A 16,489-nucleotide genomic window follows, 5' to 3' on the forward strand; every position below is an offset into this window, starting at 1 on the left:
TCCATGCCATCCAGCTCGCCGGCCCCGGAGCCTTACCATAATCCCGGTGAGCAAGCAGACCCCTTTCCCGCAGTAGGTGTGGGGAACCATGTCCCCATATCCGATGGAGAGGAAGGTGATGGAGATCAGCCACATGGCGCCCAGGAAGTTGCTGGTCACGTCCTGCTTGTCGTGGTACCTGAGTGAGGGAGAGGGGGGGGGCGTCACACCACATGCACGCACACACACACACACACACACACACACAGACAAACACAAACACACAACGACAAACAGCCCAAAGTCTGCGGAAGGACGGAGATGCCCTGCCTGATGCAGCTCACCTCTTGGGTGCAAGTCTTCAACTCACCCTATGATCTGGGCACGCTGGCTGGGCATCATAAGTACTGGAATCCAACCCGGCAGCAGGCCCAGATCTTCCAATAACAGAGCAACAGAGTTGGAAGGGACCTTGGAGGTCATCTAGTCCAGTCCCCTGCTCAGGCAGGGACCCCTATACCATTTCAGACAAATGGCTGTCCAGTCTCTTCTTAAAAACTTCCAGTGTTGACGCGTTCAGAGCTTCTGGAGGCAGGTAGTTCCACTGGTGAATTGTTCTAACTGTCAGGAAGTTTCTCCTTAGTTCTAGGTTGCTTCTCTCCTTGGTTAGTTTTCATCTGTTGCTTCTTATCCTGCCTTCAGGCGCTTTGGAGAATAGCTTGACTTCCTCTTCTTTGGGGCAGCCCCTGAAATACTGGAACTCTGCTATCCTGTCCCCCCCGCGTCTTTCATTAAAGTAGACACACCAATTCCAGCAACCGTTCCTTATATGTTTTAGCCTCCAATCCCCTAATCATCTTGGTTGCTCTTCTCTGTACTCTTTCTAGAGCAGTGGTTCTCAACCTTTTTAATGCCGCAACCCCCAACTGGTCGTAAGTCGAGGACTACTCAACCGGTCGTAAGTCGAGGACTACTCAACTGGTGCAGCCCCGTTTGCAGAATGGGACTTTTGGCGGGCTCAGCAGGGCAAAGACATCCTGGACAATTCCTATTGGCTTTTGAAAGCCAATAGAATTAGACTCTATTCAAGAGAGTCTATTCTATTGGCTTCCAAAAGCCAATAGAATAAAAGGGAGTAGCACAGCTAAGGAAAAGGGGGGAAAAATGGCGGACTGCGTTCGTTCGACCCCAAATGGGGTCCCGACCCAAAGGTTGAGAACCACTGATTTAAACTTTTTTTAAATCGTGGTGACCAAAACTGGATGCAGCATTCCAAGTCTGGCCTTACCAGGGCATTATAAAGCGGGACTGTCGCTTACAGAGACGGGGGCTCCTAAGGTTTGCCAACCTGCCTGTGCGCCCGCTCCATCGCTGGGCACATTGGGACTTCCGCCTGGCCTCCCGCTAGCTGGGGTGGGGCTGGGGGGGTCTCCTACCTCTCGCAGACGCGCACTGTCCAGGCGGCGATGATCCAGGAGGAGATGCTGAAGACCAGGAGGACGGTGCCCGGGCAGATGGTCATGAGGGTCTTCATGATGAAGCGGGTGTTGAAGTTGATCTTGTTCAGGGCGCCGATGCTGCGCGAAGAGGCGTCGGTGAAGAGCTTGCTGTGCAACAGCATCACGCGGCCAATCAGGTAGAGGCGCAGGAACATGGGGAGGGAGAGCGTGATGTCCACGTCGGTGCTGACCTCCGAGGTGGTGTAGGTGAAGGCCAGCCGGGTGGTCCAGGTGAAGACGTACTGCCCGGGGATGGGGTGGACGGCGCAGACCAGCAGCTCCAGCGTGATGAAGGAGATGCGCTCACAGGTCATGGCGATGCGCCAGTCGTCCGCCCCGTTGTCCACCATGAACAGCTGGAGGGGGTCAGAGGGGGGATGGTTGGGGGGCACACAGCTCTGGGGGTCGAGCTCTAGAGAGCCGGCCTGGTAGCCCCCACCCCTTCCAGGCCCAGCTTCTGCCCGGGGCCCTTTCTCTGCTCTGGCTCGCCAGTCTGCGGCGGGCAGGACGAGGAAAGGCTATGCAAATAGTCCTCGGTTTATGACAGCTCGTTTAGTGACCGCTCAAAGCTACCTCAGCAATGGGAAAAGGGACTTATGACTGTTATTCACAGTTACGACCGTGGTCACGTGATCAGAATTCAGAAGCTTGGCAACCGGCTCACCTTTATGACGGTCGCAGCGATCCCGTTTTGCGCCCTTCTGAACGAGCAAAGTCAACGGGGGAAGCCGGATTCACTTAACAACCCTGTTGCTAATTTAGCAGTTGCAGCGATTCGCTTAACAACGGTGGCAAAGAAAGCCGTAAAATGGGGCGAAACTCACTTAAGAAACATCTCGCTCAGGAGCAGAAATTTTGGCCATAAACCGAGGACTGCCTGTGCAGCGGGCAAGTGCAGTGAGCCGAAGTGGCCAGGTGCAAAAGGGATGTGGGGGCAGGCAAAGCCCGGGCAGCACCTTGACCCTTGGCAGTCCAGCTGCTGCCCCCCAGGAGGGCCAAGAGAGAGGCTCGGATCTGGCCGGCGTGACTAGAGATTGCCGACTCCAAAAGCTTAATTCAGAGCAGGTTGGGGTGCTTCCCAGTTGCAGTATTAGGGGGTTCACCCGCCCCAGCTGCCCCCCTGGGCATCGGCCCACAGCAGAAACATCTGTGCCTGCCATCTGGGCCAAGAGCTCAGAAGAGGGTCAGGGGCAGCCCTGCTGGACCGCCTGCCTCTTCCTGGACCCTCCCCTTCCCCCAATCCCCTCCCCATCCCGTAGCTGGGCAGGCCCAGGTGCCCCACCCTCTGCTCCTCCTACCCCCCCCCAGGAGCGCCTTCACCCCAGGGAGGCCGGCTGATGCTGGGCTGCTGCATCTCCTCCCAGATTGGGGGGGGGGCAAGGCCCTTGGGGTGGGGCAGAGGGGCAGCCCCTCCCTCCCTCCCTCCGGGCGCCTCACCTGGATCTCCCGGGCGTGGTACATGATGATCAGCCCCAGCAGGATGGCGGTGGAGAGGCTGATGAGGCATTTCAGGGCGAAGGAGTAGGAGGAATCCTGGTAGAGGGAGAAGGGGGGAGGGAGGGAGAGGGAGGGTCAGGCAGGAAGGAAGCCCACCTGCCACAGATGGGTTCCTGTGGGGGGCCCTGTCACACTTTGGGGGAGGCAGGTGAGGGGAAGGGGTTGGAGCCAAGGCAACATCCTGGCACTCCGGGGGTGACTTGAGCCAACCTGGTGGGTTACAGCCCGAGGGTTCTGGGTGCCCCAACAGTGGACGTTTTTCAGAAGAAACCGGACAGCCCTTTGCCTGGATCGGGAGAGGGCAGAGGCGTCTAGTCTTGGCAACTTTGAGATGTGTGGACTTCAATTCCCAGAATTCCTTCCCCAGCCAGCTTTACTAAGATGTCTGCTCTTCTGGCAGTTGGTCCACACGTCTTAAAAGTTGCCAAAGTTGCACACCCCTGCTATAGGGCCTCCCACTTGGGCAAAGGGGGTAGACTAGAAGACCTCCAAGATCCCTTCCAACTCTGTCAGTCTGTATCTCAGCAACCTTCTCGTTGAAACCTCTGAAAGGCTTCCAGCAGCTGTGAACCGCTCCAACACTGGAAGTTTTTAAGAAGAGACTGAACTGTCTGAAATGGTATGGGGTTTCCTGCCTGAGCAGGGGGTTGGACTAGATGACCTCCAAGGTACCTCCCAACTCTATTATTATTATTATTATTATGGATCATCGCACAGTCAGCCAGATGTTCAGACTGGATTTGGCATTTTGTCTACCTATCGAGTCCTTACCCAGGACCTGGATAGGCAGATGTGGATGTTTGATGGTATTACAGATATCGTCGCAGGATGGAAGCAGTTCCTAATAAGGCTGCCTTTTGCAATTGACTAATAGCGAATTTGTCAATGCCAATGGTGTTCAAGTGGTGCTCCAGTTGTTTTGGGATTGCACCCAAGGAGCCTATGACTATTGGTACTACCCTTGCTTGCTTTTGCCACAGTCTTTCTATTTCTATTTGTAGGTCTTTGTATTTTGTTATCTTCTCCAGCTCTTTCTCTTCTATTCTGCTGTCTCCAGGCACATCCGCTATCCAGATTATCATCATCATCATCATCATCCTCTTCATCATCATTATCATTATCATTATTATTATTATTATATAGAATAGAATAGAATAGAATAGAATAGAATAGAATAGAATAGAACAATACTAATAATAATAGTAAAGTTGGAAGGGATCTTGGAGGTCATCTAGTCCAACCTCCTGCTCAGGCAGGAAACCCTAGACCATTATGGACAAATGGCTGTCCAGTCTCTTCTTAAAAACTTCCAGTGTTGGAGCATTCACCGCTTCTGGAGGCAGGTTGTTCCACTGGTTAATTGTTCTCACTGTCAGGAAGTTTCTCCTTAGTTCTAGATTGCTTCTCTCCTTGGTTAGTTTCCACCCGTTGCTTCTTGTCCTGCCTTCAGGCGCTTTGGAGAATAGCTTGACTCCCTCTTCTTTGGGGCAACCCCTGAGATACTGGAATGCTGCTATCATGTCCCCCTCGTCCTTCTCTTCGTTAAACTAGACATACCCAATTCCAGCAACCATTCCTTGTATATTTTAGCCTCCAGTCTCCTAATCATCTTTGTTGCTCTTCTCTGCACTCTTTCTAGAGTCTCAGCATCTTTTTTACATCGTGGTGACCAAAACTGGATGCAGTATTCCAAGTGTGGCCTTACCAGGGCCTTGTAAAGTGGTATCAATACTTTACATGATCTTGATTCTATCCCTGTTAATGCAGCCCAGCACTGTGTTGGCCTTTTTGGCAGCTGCAGCACATGGCTGGCTCATATAAAAGAATAATATAGAATAGAATAGAATAGAATAGAATAGAATAGAATAGAATAGAATAGAATAGAATAGAATAGAATAGAATAGAATAGAATAGAATATGGAATATAGAATAGAATAGAATAGAATAGAATAGAATTAGGAATAGGAATAGGAATAGAATAGAACAGAAGTTGGAAGGGACCTTGGAGGTCTTCTAGTCCAGCCCCCTGTACCTATACCTATACCATTTCAGACAAGTGACTTCCAGTCTCTTCTTTAAAATCTCCAGTAATGGAGCACCCACAACTTCTGGAGGCAAGCTGTTCCACTTGTTAATTGTCCTTACTTTTAGGAAGTTTCTCCTTAATAATAATAATTATAGTATTATTATTATTATTATTAGTAGTAGTAATAGTATTGTGAGGTGGGGGGGCCCCAGAGCCCGTCCTCTCCAAGGGTTGGGGCCCCGGGGCAGCCCCGGCCGGAGCGCAGGCCTCACCTTGGAGTAGATGGCCCAGGAGAGCTCCGTCTCCGTCACCATGACGACGATGCCGAACATGCCGAAGATGAGCGCGTAGTCGCTCAGCCGCTTGCGCTTCTCGAAGAGGGCCCGCCGGTGGCCCAGCCGGTGTCCGACGTTCTGGTTCCTCCTCTGGCGGGGGTTGCGCCCCCCGGGCCCCTCCGCCCTGCCGTCCAGCTGGGGCTCCACGCCCCCCTTGCCCGGCTCGGCCTTGGCCACCACCACCTCCAAGTCGGAGTCGGGGAAGGTCTGCAGGGGCTGCATCTCGGTGTCCAGCTCGCCCAGGTGGCGGGGGGAGACGCCCAGGCGGCCCAGCGGTCGGATGGCCCCCCCGTTGTGCCGGCAGCTGTTCATGGCTATCTCGGTGAAGGGGCTGCACTCGCCGGACGGGCGCCCGGACCCCGCATGGCTCAGAGGGGGGCAATTCGCATTGACCTGGAGGAGGGGTAGAGGGAGAAAGACCCCGTCAGAAGGTCGCCAAAGGGGATCGTGTGCTCCAGGGACCCTGCGACCGTCACAAGTGGGAGCCAGTTCCCACGTGACCGAAGGTTGATCCCGTGACCGCAGGGAATGCTGCAACAGTTGTTAAGTGTGAAAAACAACCCTAAGTCACTTTTTTCAGTGCTGTTGTGACTTTGAGCGGTCACTAAACGAAGGAGGACCACCTGTAACAGCCTGTGGGGAAGGCCGGGGCCTGAGGGCCTCCAGGAGGCCTTTCCCCACGTCCGGCCAGGTCAGCTCCAGTCGCCAGAATGTGTCCCTGGGCCCAGTGGAGAGGGTGCCCCCCCACTCCAATTGATGCTGCCCTGTCCTGAGCACCCAAGACGCCCACCGAGTCCCGGGCTGGAGTGACCCTCAAGGGGGGGTGCCAGGACCCTCCCTTGGGGATGGAGGCCCCCCTTTCCGGGAGGAACAGGCCTTCTCCAGTCCCCCCCCCCACGCAGGGCTCCCGTCTCAGCAGAAACGCACTTCATAGGCCGGGCTGGGAACGTCCAACTGGCCCCCTGCCCTGCAGAGCTTCCGTGCCCCCCACCCAGGGGCATCACCAGCGCTGGCCTTTCAGAGAAGGCCGGAGGGCTGCCTCCCCCCCCCAGAACTAGACTCTACCTATAGACCCCAGAGAAGCCCCAAGCAGACACCCAGCGGCAGCCCACCAGCTCAAACCATCAAAATCAACCAGCCCTCCCCCTTGCTATCACCAGCCCAGCAGTCCAGGCCTTTGCTGCCAACCGGCCGCTCATGCTACCCACCCCACAGGAACAGCCAATCTCTGCCAAGGGAGGACTCCGCCAGCACAGGAACTCCCCCCCCCCCGCCTGGCACAGGAGGCCATGCCAGGGGGCCTCCGTCTCCCAGAGTGATGGGTGACCCCCACAGGGCACCGAAACGTCCCAACCAACCCACAGCACTGCGGCCAGCCAGTCTGCCAGCCCCGAGCTGCACAGATTCGCCACCCGGGTGCCAGCAGGGCCTGGTCCAAGAAAGAGAAGGTGGCAGCCATGCCAGTGGGGCCCAAGCTGTTTTTAATACAGATAACTTGGCACTGGGTTAATTTTGTTGGTTCTTAACATGGGCATCTACTAGGTTTATTCTACCTCTCAGCTGGCATGTAGCCAGACAGCGATATGGAGGACCCTGCGCAGAAGATCTCCCGCTCGGAGGAAGGCAGGTCCAGTCCCTCCTGGAAACTGCCAGGGAACCAGCCACAAGGGTCACAAAGGTGCATCTGAGCTACAGGCAACTTTGCCCACCCAGCCCGCCCTTTGCCCTCCTTGCTTCCTGCCCAGCACCCCAAAACTGCCAGTGAGCATGGGTTTGGCACCTGTTTCTCCCCTCCTGTTCCACTAATCTCACTTAGCCCTCCTGGTTGGCACCTGGGTGCCACCTGAGCCTGGAACCCCTTGTGCCAGGCGGCACCTCCCTCCCCCCACCGTTGGGACCTTCGTTCCGGCCCTCCTGGTGATGTTTCCCTGGCTGTGCCTGCGCAGGGCTCAAAGCCTTGGCACCTGGGCTGCCCTGCCAGAGAACCCAAATCCGCACATGGCTTTGAGGGTGTTTGGCTTACCCAAAAAGCAGAGGGGGGAGGGGAGGCAGGAGAAAGCCGGAATTCAGCTGGAATGCAAAACAAGGCAAGATACTATGACAACCCCCCCCCCATTCCTATCCTTAATTAGCCCTTCCCTCCTTTTGCAAAAACGTGTTCCAAATTCATTAAGACCCTTTGGAGGATTAAAGTCTCAAGGGCCACATACAGGTTTACTGGCAAAACCTGAATCCAGAGCCTCCTGTGGGCAAACAATGGCAGGGTCCTCAGCATAAGCCTCCCTCTCCCTCCTCACTTTAGTGGGGTTCACACAGGATCTTAGACTCCAGATGAACAAGGCACAGTGACCATCTTCATGCAATAGATAGCCAGAGCACATAGACTTATGTACCGCTTTATAGCCCTCTCTAAGCGGTTTACAGAATCAGCCTATTTGCCCCCAGCAATCTGAGTCCTCATTTTACGACCTCGGAAAGATGGAAGGACTGAGTCAAGCCTGGACCGGTCAGGACTGAACCCCTGGCAGTGAGCTGTGGGTTAGCCTGCAGTGCTGCCTTCAAACCTCTGCGCCGACACAGCTCCTTCTGCCATCAGGAGCCCCCAACCAGGAGGCAGATTAAGGCTCCCCACAATTGCCCCACCCCTCCTCCGCCCTCCCAGGGGATGACCTTGAAGGAGATGGGGGAGGTTTGGAAAACCTTCCCAGAAAAGACCCCTCCCTCAGTCACAGGAGTATAAGGGGGGGAGGAGAGTCAGACAGAGGAGATTTTGCTCCTGCAGCCATTTCTGGTATGGCCTCTTTGCCTTCTTTGCCTGGTCTGGGCACCAACCTTGCCCACCTGGTGTGCTCTGCCCCCTCCCCTTCTTATAGGCCTGTGAATTGGGGGGGTCCATCTGAGAATCTGCATATACGTGTCCCCACTAGATGGGTGACCAATGAATGAATATAAATAAATAGGAAGGAAGGAAGGAAGGAAGGAGAGGGAGGAAGGAAGGAAGGAAGGAAGGAAGGAAGGAAGGAAGGAAGGAAGGAAGGAAGGAAGGAAGGAAGGAAGGAAGGAAGGAAGGAGAGGAGGGAGGAAGGAGGAAGGAAGGAAGGAAGGAGAGGGAGGGAGGGAGGGAGGGAGGGAGGGAAGGAAGGAAGGAAGGAAGGAAGGAAGGAAGGAAGGAAGGAAGGAAGGAAGGAAGGAAGGAAGGAAGGAAGGAAGGAAGGAAGTAGAAAGCTAAAGCAGTGCTGCTGTCTGGTTGGTGGAAAAGTATGGCCCTCCGGGCAGAGCCACATTCAGCCAGGGATCTTCCTGGACCATTGTCTGAAACGGTCTTCTGTTTGAGCAGGGGGTTGGACTAGAAGACCTCCAAAGTCCCTTCCAAGCCTATTATTCTGTTATTGCCGGATGCTTCTCAAGGGTACTGGTGCAGGAAAGGGGAGAGGAGACCCTCCCCCGCACCAGCAAAGGTCCTGCCAGGTGATCCAGTGCCATGGGAGGGGAGCAGCAGTGGGAGGGGAGCCTAGTCTGGGCACCTGGGCATCCAGCTAGGTCAGGGGTAGGCATCCTGGGCTCTTTTATGACTCGTGGACTTCAACTCCCAGAATTCCTCAGCCAGCATGGGGGAAACTATGGCCCCTTCGTGACTCCTGGACTTCAACTCCCAGAATTCCTCAGCCAGCATGGGGGAACTATGGCCCCCTCATGACTCGTGGACTTCAGCTCCCAGAATTCCTGAGCCAGCCTGGCTCAGCTTGGAAACCTCTCCCTTTCCCCTCAGCATGGCTGGCTCAGGAATTCTGGGAGTTGAAGTCCACCAGTCATAAAAGAGCCAAGGCGGCCTACCCCTGACCTAGGCCTTCAGCCTGTGCCAGCCCCCAATCTGCACCAGTCGCTGGAACGGAAGAGCAGCCCAGAAGAAAAGGAAGGGGTGCCTAGGAAAGAAGGTGGGGAGGGGGCTGGGGATGCCCCCTTGCCCAAGTGGGCCCCATATACACAACTCCCCAAACTTCCCACCTTTCCCTCCACAGTGCCGGAGCTGGCGGGGGGGGGGGAAGAGAAGGGGAGAGCCTGCCTGGGCCTCCCACCCCACCTGGCTGCTGGTAAAGGTTGTGAGGAGGGTCCACTGGGGATCGCTGGGCCAAAGAAGGGGGCACTGATGGGGTAGAGGAAATTGGGAGTGCAGGCTCTCCCCCCCCCAAGGACAAAGGCCTTCCTTACCTTAAGGAGGGGGCGTGCAGAGGGGGAGAATTGACCAGCCAGGTAGCCAATCAAAAAGGGTTCCCCCTCCCCTCAGAGGGGGGCTCCCGGGGCATCCTGGCGGGGGGGCAGCGCCGGTGAGGACAAGGCAGCCTGTTTGGGGCAAAGGGGGGGATCTGAACCCCACCCACCCATCCCAGGGGCAACCCTGGGCACCTCCCTCTTGGCCAGGGCTGTGAAAGGGGGCAGTTCACTCTGGACACCCCAGAAAACCACCACTGGCCTCAACCGGCTTTCAACAGACCACGATGGCTGGGAATGCTGGACATCGTAGTCCGCCAAGCCAGGGAAGATGACCACTTCCAAAAATGTGCCACAGAGGCCTCAAGGCCTCTCTTGCAGCCAGATGCTCCTCTGCCCAGCGGCCTGGATTTCGGTCCCAGCCCTGCCTCCCCCCCCTATACACCACCACCCCCGGAACCTGGGCAAAGCAGGGCGAAGGAGAGAGACAAGCAGCTGGGCCTGTGCTGGGCAGAGGGTCCGGCTCTCCCGCTGCTCTTCCTTCTGGGTCTGGGGTCCGTTCCAGCAGGGTGCAGGGAGCCCCCCCCCCGCCCGGGGCCTCTGGGGCAACTGGCTTGCTTGCAACCCAGACCGGGGGAGGGGTGCTCTGAAGAGGCAAACCTCAACTGCCAATTTGGGGGCAAGAGGGAAGAAGCCCTCTTTGGCGAGGCGCTGGTTAGCAACACCCAAAGGGGGGGGACTACAGCTCCCACCATCCAGAGCTATGACAACGGCTGGGGATGATGGGGTCATAACTCATTGCACCTAGGGGTCCTGGCTGGGGGAAAGCTGTTCCCTCCAACTGCAACAGCCCCCCCCCCAAAAAACACTGCAATACCCAAGCTCTGGCACAACTCAACTCAAGGATCCTTCCGGCAAAATGCTCAAAATGCAGCCCCCCCAGAGCCGACCCATCCCCAGGGCAGAAGTTGCCATCAGGCATGGGGGGGGCAGGGGATTCTGAAGCGAGAGAAGAGGGTCACCCTCCCTCACTTTTCCAGCCGGGGGTCTCAATGAATAAAAACCCGGCCAGCCAGGGCAAGGGTCCTGGATTGCCACGTTCAAGGGGATCCCGAACTCCCCAGCAGCAGAATTCACTCCCAGCACTCAAGGGAAACAGGCCCGCTCTCCATGCTGGCTCAGGGCTCAGCACCTGCACGCTGGTAGCTGGGGACAAATGGCTGCCTCAGCAGCAGCAGCAGCACCCCCCCCCAACCATGGGACCTCCGGAGGGCATCCAGCCAGTCGGGCAGGGAAACAGAGGGGGACCAGGCCTGGGGAGGTGGGCTCAGGGGGCCACACAAAGCTTCCACACCCAGCAGCCATCGATCATCTATTGGGGGCGAACGGGATGGGCCCCTTCAGGGGGCGCCAAGCCTCCTCGATCCGCGTTTGGGGCTCCCGGGATGTTCTCATCGGCCAACTCAGCCGGGGAGCCTCCTCGGCCCAGGGCAGTCTACCACGGGGCCCGGAGGCGCTGGCCGAGGGAGGGAGGGGCGGGGGGCGGCCCAGCGGCTCCCGCCTTGTCCTCCAAGGTCCGGACGGCGCAGCCCCCCCCCGCAGCCCCGCGCCGTCCGGGGGCTCTGCGGCTGCCGGGGCCGCCCCAGCCCGTCCAAGGGCAGAGCCAGCGGGCGGCCGGCCGGCCGGGCGGGGGGTCCGAGAAGCGCCGGGCCAACCGGGACAGCCCCCCCGGGCTCCCCCGCCCCTCCCCCCTCCCCCTCGCCGGCGGCTCCGACTCACCTGCTGGGCGCAGCGGGGCGGCGGCGGGGGAGGCGGGCCGGGGGGGCGGCGGGCGGGGGGCCAGCTGGCGGGGGGGCAGCCGAGCGGGAGGGGCCCGCCGCAGAGCACCTGCAGCGACAGGTAGACCAGCTGGCCGGGCGAGGGCCGGGGCGGGCCGGGCCGGGGCCGCGGGCGGGCGGCGAGCGGCTGGTCCGGCGCGGCGGGCTGGGCGCTGCGGGCGCGGGGACGCGCGGGCAGCGGCGGCGGCGGCGGGAGGAGGGCCACGGCGGGCGATCGCCACGGCATCCCCGGCCTCGTCTGCCCCGCCCGGCCGGCCGGCCCGACTCTCCGCAGGGGCCGCGGGGGGAGTCCGGTGCGGTCGGCGGGAGCGGCGGGGATGGGCGGGCGGGACCCCGCCTCCTTCCCTCCCTCCCTCCGCAGCCCCGCCCCCCCGCCCGCCCGCCCGCAACCGGACCCGCGCCCGCCGCAGCCCCCCCCGCCCGCCCGCCAGGCCAGTCCCGCGAAGCCGGCGGCTCTCCGGGCTCTGCCAGTCGGGGGGCGCGCCCGGCCTTCTTGCGGGGCCAAGGGGGGAGCGGCGAGGCCCCCTCGGCTGCCCCCGTGGGCAGGAGGCCGTGGGCGGGGGGGCTGCTTTGGGGGCCCTGCCCGGAGGGGGGCAGTTGGGGCAGAGATGCCTCCACGACCCCCCCCCTTGACAGCTGTTCTTCTCCCTTGGCGGGGGGGGCTTCGGGGCTGGGCTTTGCCTTCCCACTAACGACCCCCTGGGAAACCAGAGGAACCGCTTGTCCCGGGGAGCCTCTTGCAGGAACGAGAAAGACTCCGGAGACTCCCGCAGCACACGAGGCTTTGCCCGCCCACCTGCCCCTTCGGCCGGCCTGAACTGCCCTGCCCAGCTTGGGTTTGGGGGGCTCCCCTCCCATTCTGGTGGGGGGGGTGGAGGGAGGTAGCAGAGCTTCCCCCACCCAGATGCCCCTGATGCCACCCTCCCTATGCCCTTCCCCTCCCTTTGTCTGCTTTTCACCCCCCCCTCGCTCTCTGTATCCCTTGTGAGGTGCGGAGCCCAACCATGGCGGGGGGGGGGAGACACCCATCTGGAGTGACTGGAGCAGCGGTCCCGACTTCCCTTTGGAGCAGGTCAAGATGTCTGTCATTTAGGTTTTCCAAACCCTTTTAAAGCTCTTTCTCCCTGGGGAGGGATCCACTGGGATCTGTTCTGATTCCTTCCAACTTTGCCCCATGGTGGGGCTTCCTTGCCCCACTGCTTGGCCTTCCCTGAGGCTGAATGCAGGGCTCCTCCCTCCCCCACCCCGCTGCTCCTTGGAGACCCCCCTGTGCATGTCTCTCTGGGTGCGGGTGGCACCCTCTGTTGTTCCCCTCTGCTCCTTTTGAGGTTGGGGTCAACCCAGGTGGGCCCCTCCAGCTAAGATTGCCCCAAAGCCTCAGCCCAGGGGTCTTTGTCCCACAAACAGAATTCATCCTTTTTTGCCTCAACCTCCAGACTCCCCACACTCAGCAACAGCTAACAGTGCCAAAAATTGAAGCAGGGGCCAGGAACTGGAAGTGAACCCCTATTTCCGTATTTACATGAATTTCACCGAAAGCAAACAGTAGTGGCTTAAAGTAATTCCCAAGGAAGCACAAACAAAACCGACGATCTTAGTGGCAAAAAAACAACATTTAACTCTTAACCTCAAACAAACCCAGGGTGTCACTTTTGGTAGGCACACACCCCACAAAAAAACAAGCTAATAAAAAAAAAATAACACTTCTGAATGCCAGTCTAAGCAAAGCCCTCCACCCTCCCATGTTATTTTAACAAGACAATTTCTAAACACGCCGGAGCATTCTTCAGAAGCAAAGGCATTCCTACGGGCTGGCATGTGGCCGTCCGCCATGCCCACCACAATGTTTTAAAAAACTAAATAAACCGCATAGCGGCAGGAGAGCAACTTAGCGGAGGTTTTGCCACCAAAAATGCTCTCGGTCCCCACAGGAGAATTCCAGGAATGGGGAGCGGGGGCGGCCGTGCCCACCCCTGTCCCAAAGGAGGGGGCAGGTTTAGCCTGGCGAAGGGAGGGCAGAGGGAGGAAGGAATCACCCTTTGGAGGATGCCCCACCGAAGATGCCCAGCTGGCCCTTCGTGTTCCAGAGGGAGAGCAGGAAAGCAAAGCCCTTGAGAGGCAGAAGGACTCAATCCCAGCTGAAAGTTTTTTTAAAAAATCCCAAAGATACGTTTTCACGATGTTTTTCTTTGAAGATGTTTCCCTTCTCATCCCAGAAGCTTCGCCAGCTCTGACTCAGGAGCTGAGCTGCAAAAACTTCTTGGGATGAGAAGCAAAACGTTTTCAAAGAAACATAAGAAAGTCCACTTGCCTCGTGAAAAAGCATCTTTGGCATAGCTGACCTGGATGACTGGGAGTCTCCACATATATTTTTTAAAAACAAAACCACTTTCTAAGAGCAGCCAAACCACCGGATGGCCTCTCCAGGCCCTTTGCAGCTGCTTCCTAGCTGAAGCCCTGGCCGTTTCCTCCCTCTGGCTCTGGAGGGGCGTTGTGGGGCTTACCTGCTCAACTCCAGTCATAGGGGCCGGTCTGTAGGGGCTCAACGCCTCGACCTACGCTTGGCCCACCGTGGAGAGAGGCCGAGCAAGCTCTCTGCCTTCCTTGGTTCAGGTAGCCATTGGCTTCGGCGTCCACCTGGAAGGGAAGAAGGAGGAGGGGGTGGGAGAGAAGACAGCACCGGTCAGTCACCAAAAGTCAGGGGGCTCAGAAGGAAGAGAGGAAGGTCAGGGAAATGCAGCCCCCTCCACCCCCCTCAATTGCCACAAACTGCAATCAGGCACATCATCGTAGTGATGTGTTTCAAGGCATCGTCTGCAACACAGAACCAGAAGTGACAAGGATCTCCCCCCCCCCTCCCTTTCATGGCCAAAGCCTGTTGAAAAATAGAAGTAACAGAATAAAAGAGTTAGAAGGGTCCTTGCAGGTCTTCTAGTGGTGAAAAAAGCGAGATTCTACATTTAGGCAAGAAAAACCAAACGTACAGGTATAGTATAGGGCAGGGGTAGGCAACCTTAGCTCTTTTATGACTCATGGACTTCAACTCCTAGAATTCCTGAGCCAGCTATGCTGGCTCAGGAATTCTGGGAGTTGAAGTCCATGAGTCATAAAAGAGCCAAGGTTGCCTACCCCTGATATAGGGGGCACCTTGCTCAATAGTAGCAACTGCGAGAGGGACCTCGGAGTCCTAGTGGACAATCCCTTAAATGTGAGCCAGCCATGTGCTGCAGCTGCCAAAAAGGCCAACACAGTGCTAGGCTGCATTGACAGAGGGATAGAATCAAGATCACGTGAAGTGTTAATACCACTTTACAAGGCCTTGGTAAGGCCACACTTGGAATACTGCATCCAGTTTTAGTCACCATGATGTAAAAAAGATGTTGAGACTCTAGAAAGAGTGCAGAGAAGAGCAACAAAGATGATTAGGGGACTGGAGGCTAAAACATATAAGGAACGGTTGCTGGAATTGAGTATGTTTAGTTTAATGAAGAGAAGGACGAAGGGGGACAATATCTCAGGGGCTGCCTCAAAGAAGAGTGAGTCAAGTTGTTCTCCAAAGCTCCTGAAGGCAGGACAAGAAGCAACGGATGGAAACTGATCAAGGAGAGAAGCAACCTAGAACTAAGGAGGAATTTCCTGACAGTGAGGACAATCAACCAGTGGAACAAGGTTGCCTTCAGAATGTGGGAAAAAGAGTTTATTTTTTTTACAGAACTGTGAGAGGCCATGCTAGCCTGTGGAGAAAAGGTCTCTGCTACATCCTAACCAGAATCTACTGATACGATAGGAACTAACAACCATAAAAGATAATTTGTAAATAAGGGCCAGGGTGATAAAATTAGAGGAATGGGAGAAGTAATCAGGAGTGAAGATAATGTATTCACTTTAGGAGCTTTGGATAGGTTGTGACGACTGGTTACAGCATGATTGCTAAGCCAATGAAGAAGAGGAGGGAGGAATTCTGGGAGTTGAAGTCCACAAGTCATAAAAGGGCCAAGTTTGAAGACCCCTGATTTAAGGTGTGTCCACTGTGTGCTTGCATGCACAAGGAGCGCCCCCTTTGCAAAGGGGTACAACTAAATCACCATTGCTTTCTCTTAGAAGTTTTGGCTTGTGATTTTCATTTCAACTAGACAACGAATCCCACAAGAAGTTGTGGGTGCTTGATTGCTGGAGGTTTTTAAGAAGAGATTGGACAGCCACCTATCTGAAATGGTATTGGGTCTTCTGCTTGAGCAGGGGGTTGGACTAGAAGATCTCCAAGGTCCCTTCCAATTTTGTAATTCTCTTATTCTGTTAGTCCAACCCCTGCTCAGGCAGGAAACTCTAGAGCAGGGTTTTTCAACCAGTGGTACGGGTACCACCTGTGGTCCATTGGCACCTGGCAGGTGGTACGTGACCATCCTAGAAAAGTGGTAGTGGGGGAAGGGAATGAGCTGAACCAGTGGCAGCACCGCACAAGCCTGAGCGAGAGACGGCTGGAGCTGCAGGACTGTCAGGGCTCAGCGGAACCGCCAGGATCAGCACCAGGCTCCAGGATCAGCTCAGGGCTGATCCTGGCACTTTTGCTGAGCCCAGAAGAAGCGCCGATCAGCTGGAATGTTGCAGCCTCTCCAGGGTCTTGTGAGTTACATTCAGATGCTTGGCAATTGATTCATATTTATGATGGTCACAGTGTCCCAGGGTCATGTGAAGTGACCAAAACCTGCTGCAACCACCCAGCAGACGGGAGGGGGGGGAATAAAAACCAAACAATCCCCCACCCCACCTCCGCTGCCAATCCTCAACAGAAATGCTCACAACAATGAAAACCTCAGATAGGAGGAAGAGCGCCGCCGGATGGGCAGGCAGGTGTCTTGCTCGGCTGTGCCTTGGGGGGACTTTTTCAGTGCCATTGTAACTTCGAACAGTCACTAAGCGAACTGTTGTAAGTCGAGGACTACCTGTACTTCACCACTTTTTTCCTCTTTTTTTTTTTTTTTTTTGGTCATCAGGACCCAGATTGTTGGGGGCAATGTAAATATATATATACATTGCTTACTGGTGTACACTGCTTAGAGAGTGCTCGCACTTAAAGCGGTATATAAGTCTCATAAAATAAATAAA

The 16,489-nt window shown here is 56.5% G+C and overlaps 1 protein-coding gene across 6 annotated transcripts in view; it reads right to left on the reverse strand.

Moving 5' to 3' along the window:
* KCNN1 (potassium calcium-activated channel subfamily N member 1) overlaps window positions 1–16,489 on the reverse strand; it is a 48,578-nt gene that overhangs the window by 15,646 nt on the left and 16,443 nt on the right. For all 6 annotated transcript variants that reach the window (XR_005554423.1, XR_005554424.1, XM_039324347.1 and 3 more), the window contains exons 2-6: window positions 13,888–14,020; window positions 5,274–5,729; window positions 2,916–3,011; window positions 1,416–1,834; window positions 37–178 (exon numbers count right to left, since the gene is read on the reverse strand). Coding sequence is in view for 4 of the 6 variants with exons in the window: in XM_039324347.1 (XP_039180281.1) it covers window positions 37–178; window positions 1,416–1,834; window positions 2,916–3,011; window positions 5,274–5,729; window positions 13,888–13,905 (1,131 nt within the window). In the remaining 2 variants the exon portion in view is untranslated. The remainder of the gene's footprint in view (window positions 1–36; window positions 179–1,415; window positions 1,835–2,915; window positions 3,012–5,273; window positions 5,730–13,887; window positions 14,021–16,489) is intronic.

The sequence above is a fragment of the Crotalus tigris genome, unplaced genomic scaffold (assembly GCF_016545835.1).
Source record: "Crotalus tigris isolate CLP2741 ecotype Arizona unplaced genomic scaffold, ASM1654583v1 scf7180000024298.760630, whole genome shotgun sequence".
Taxonomy (NCBI): Eukaryota; Metazoa; Chordata; class Lepidosauria; order Squamata; family Viperidae; genus Crotalus; species Crotalus tigris.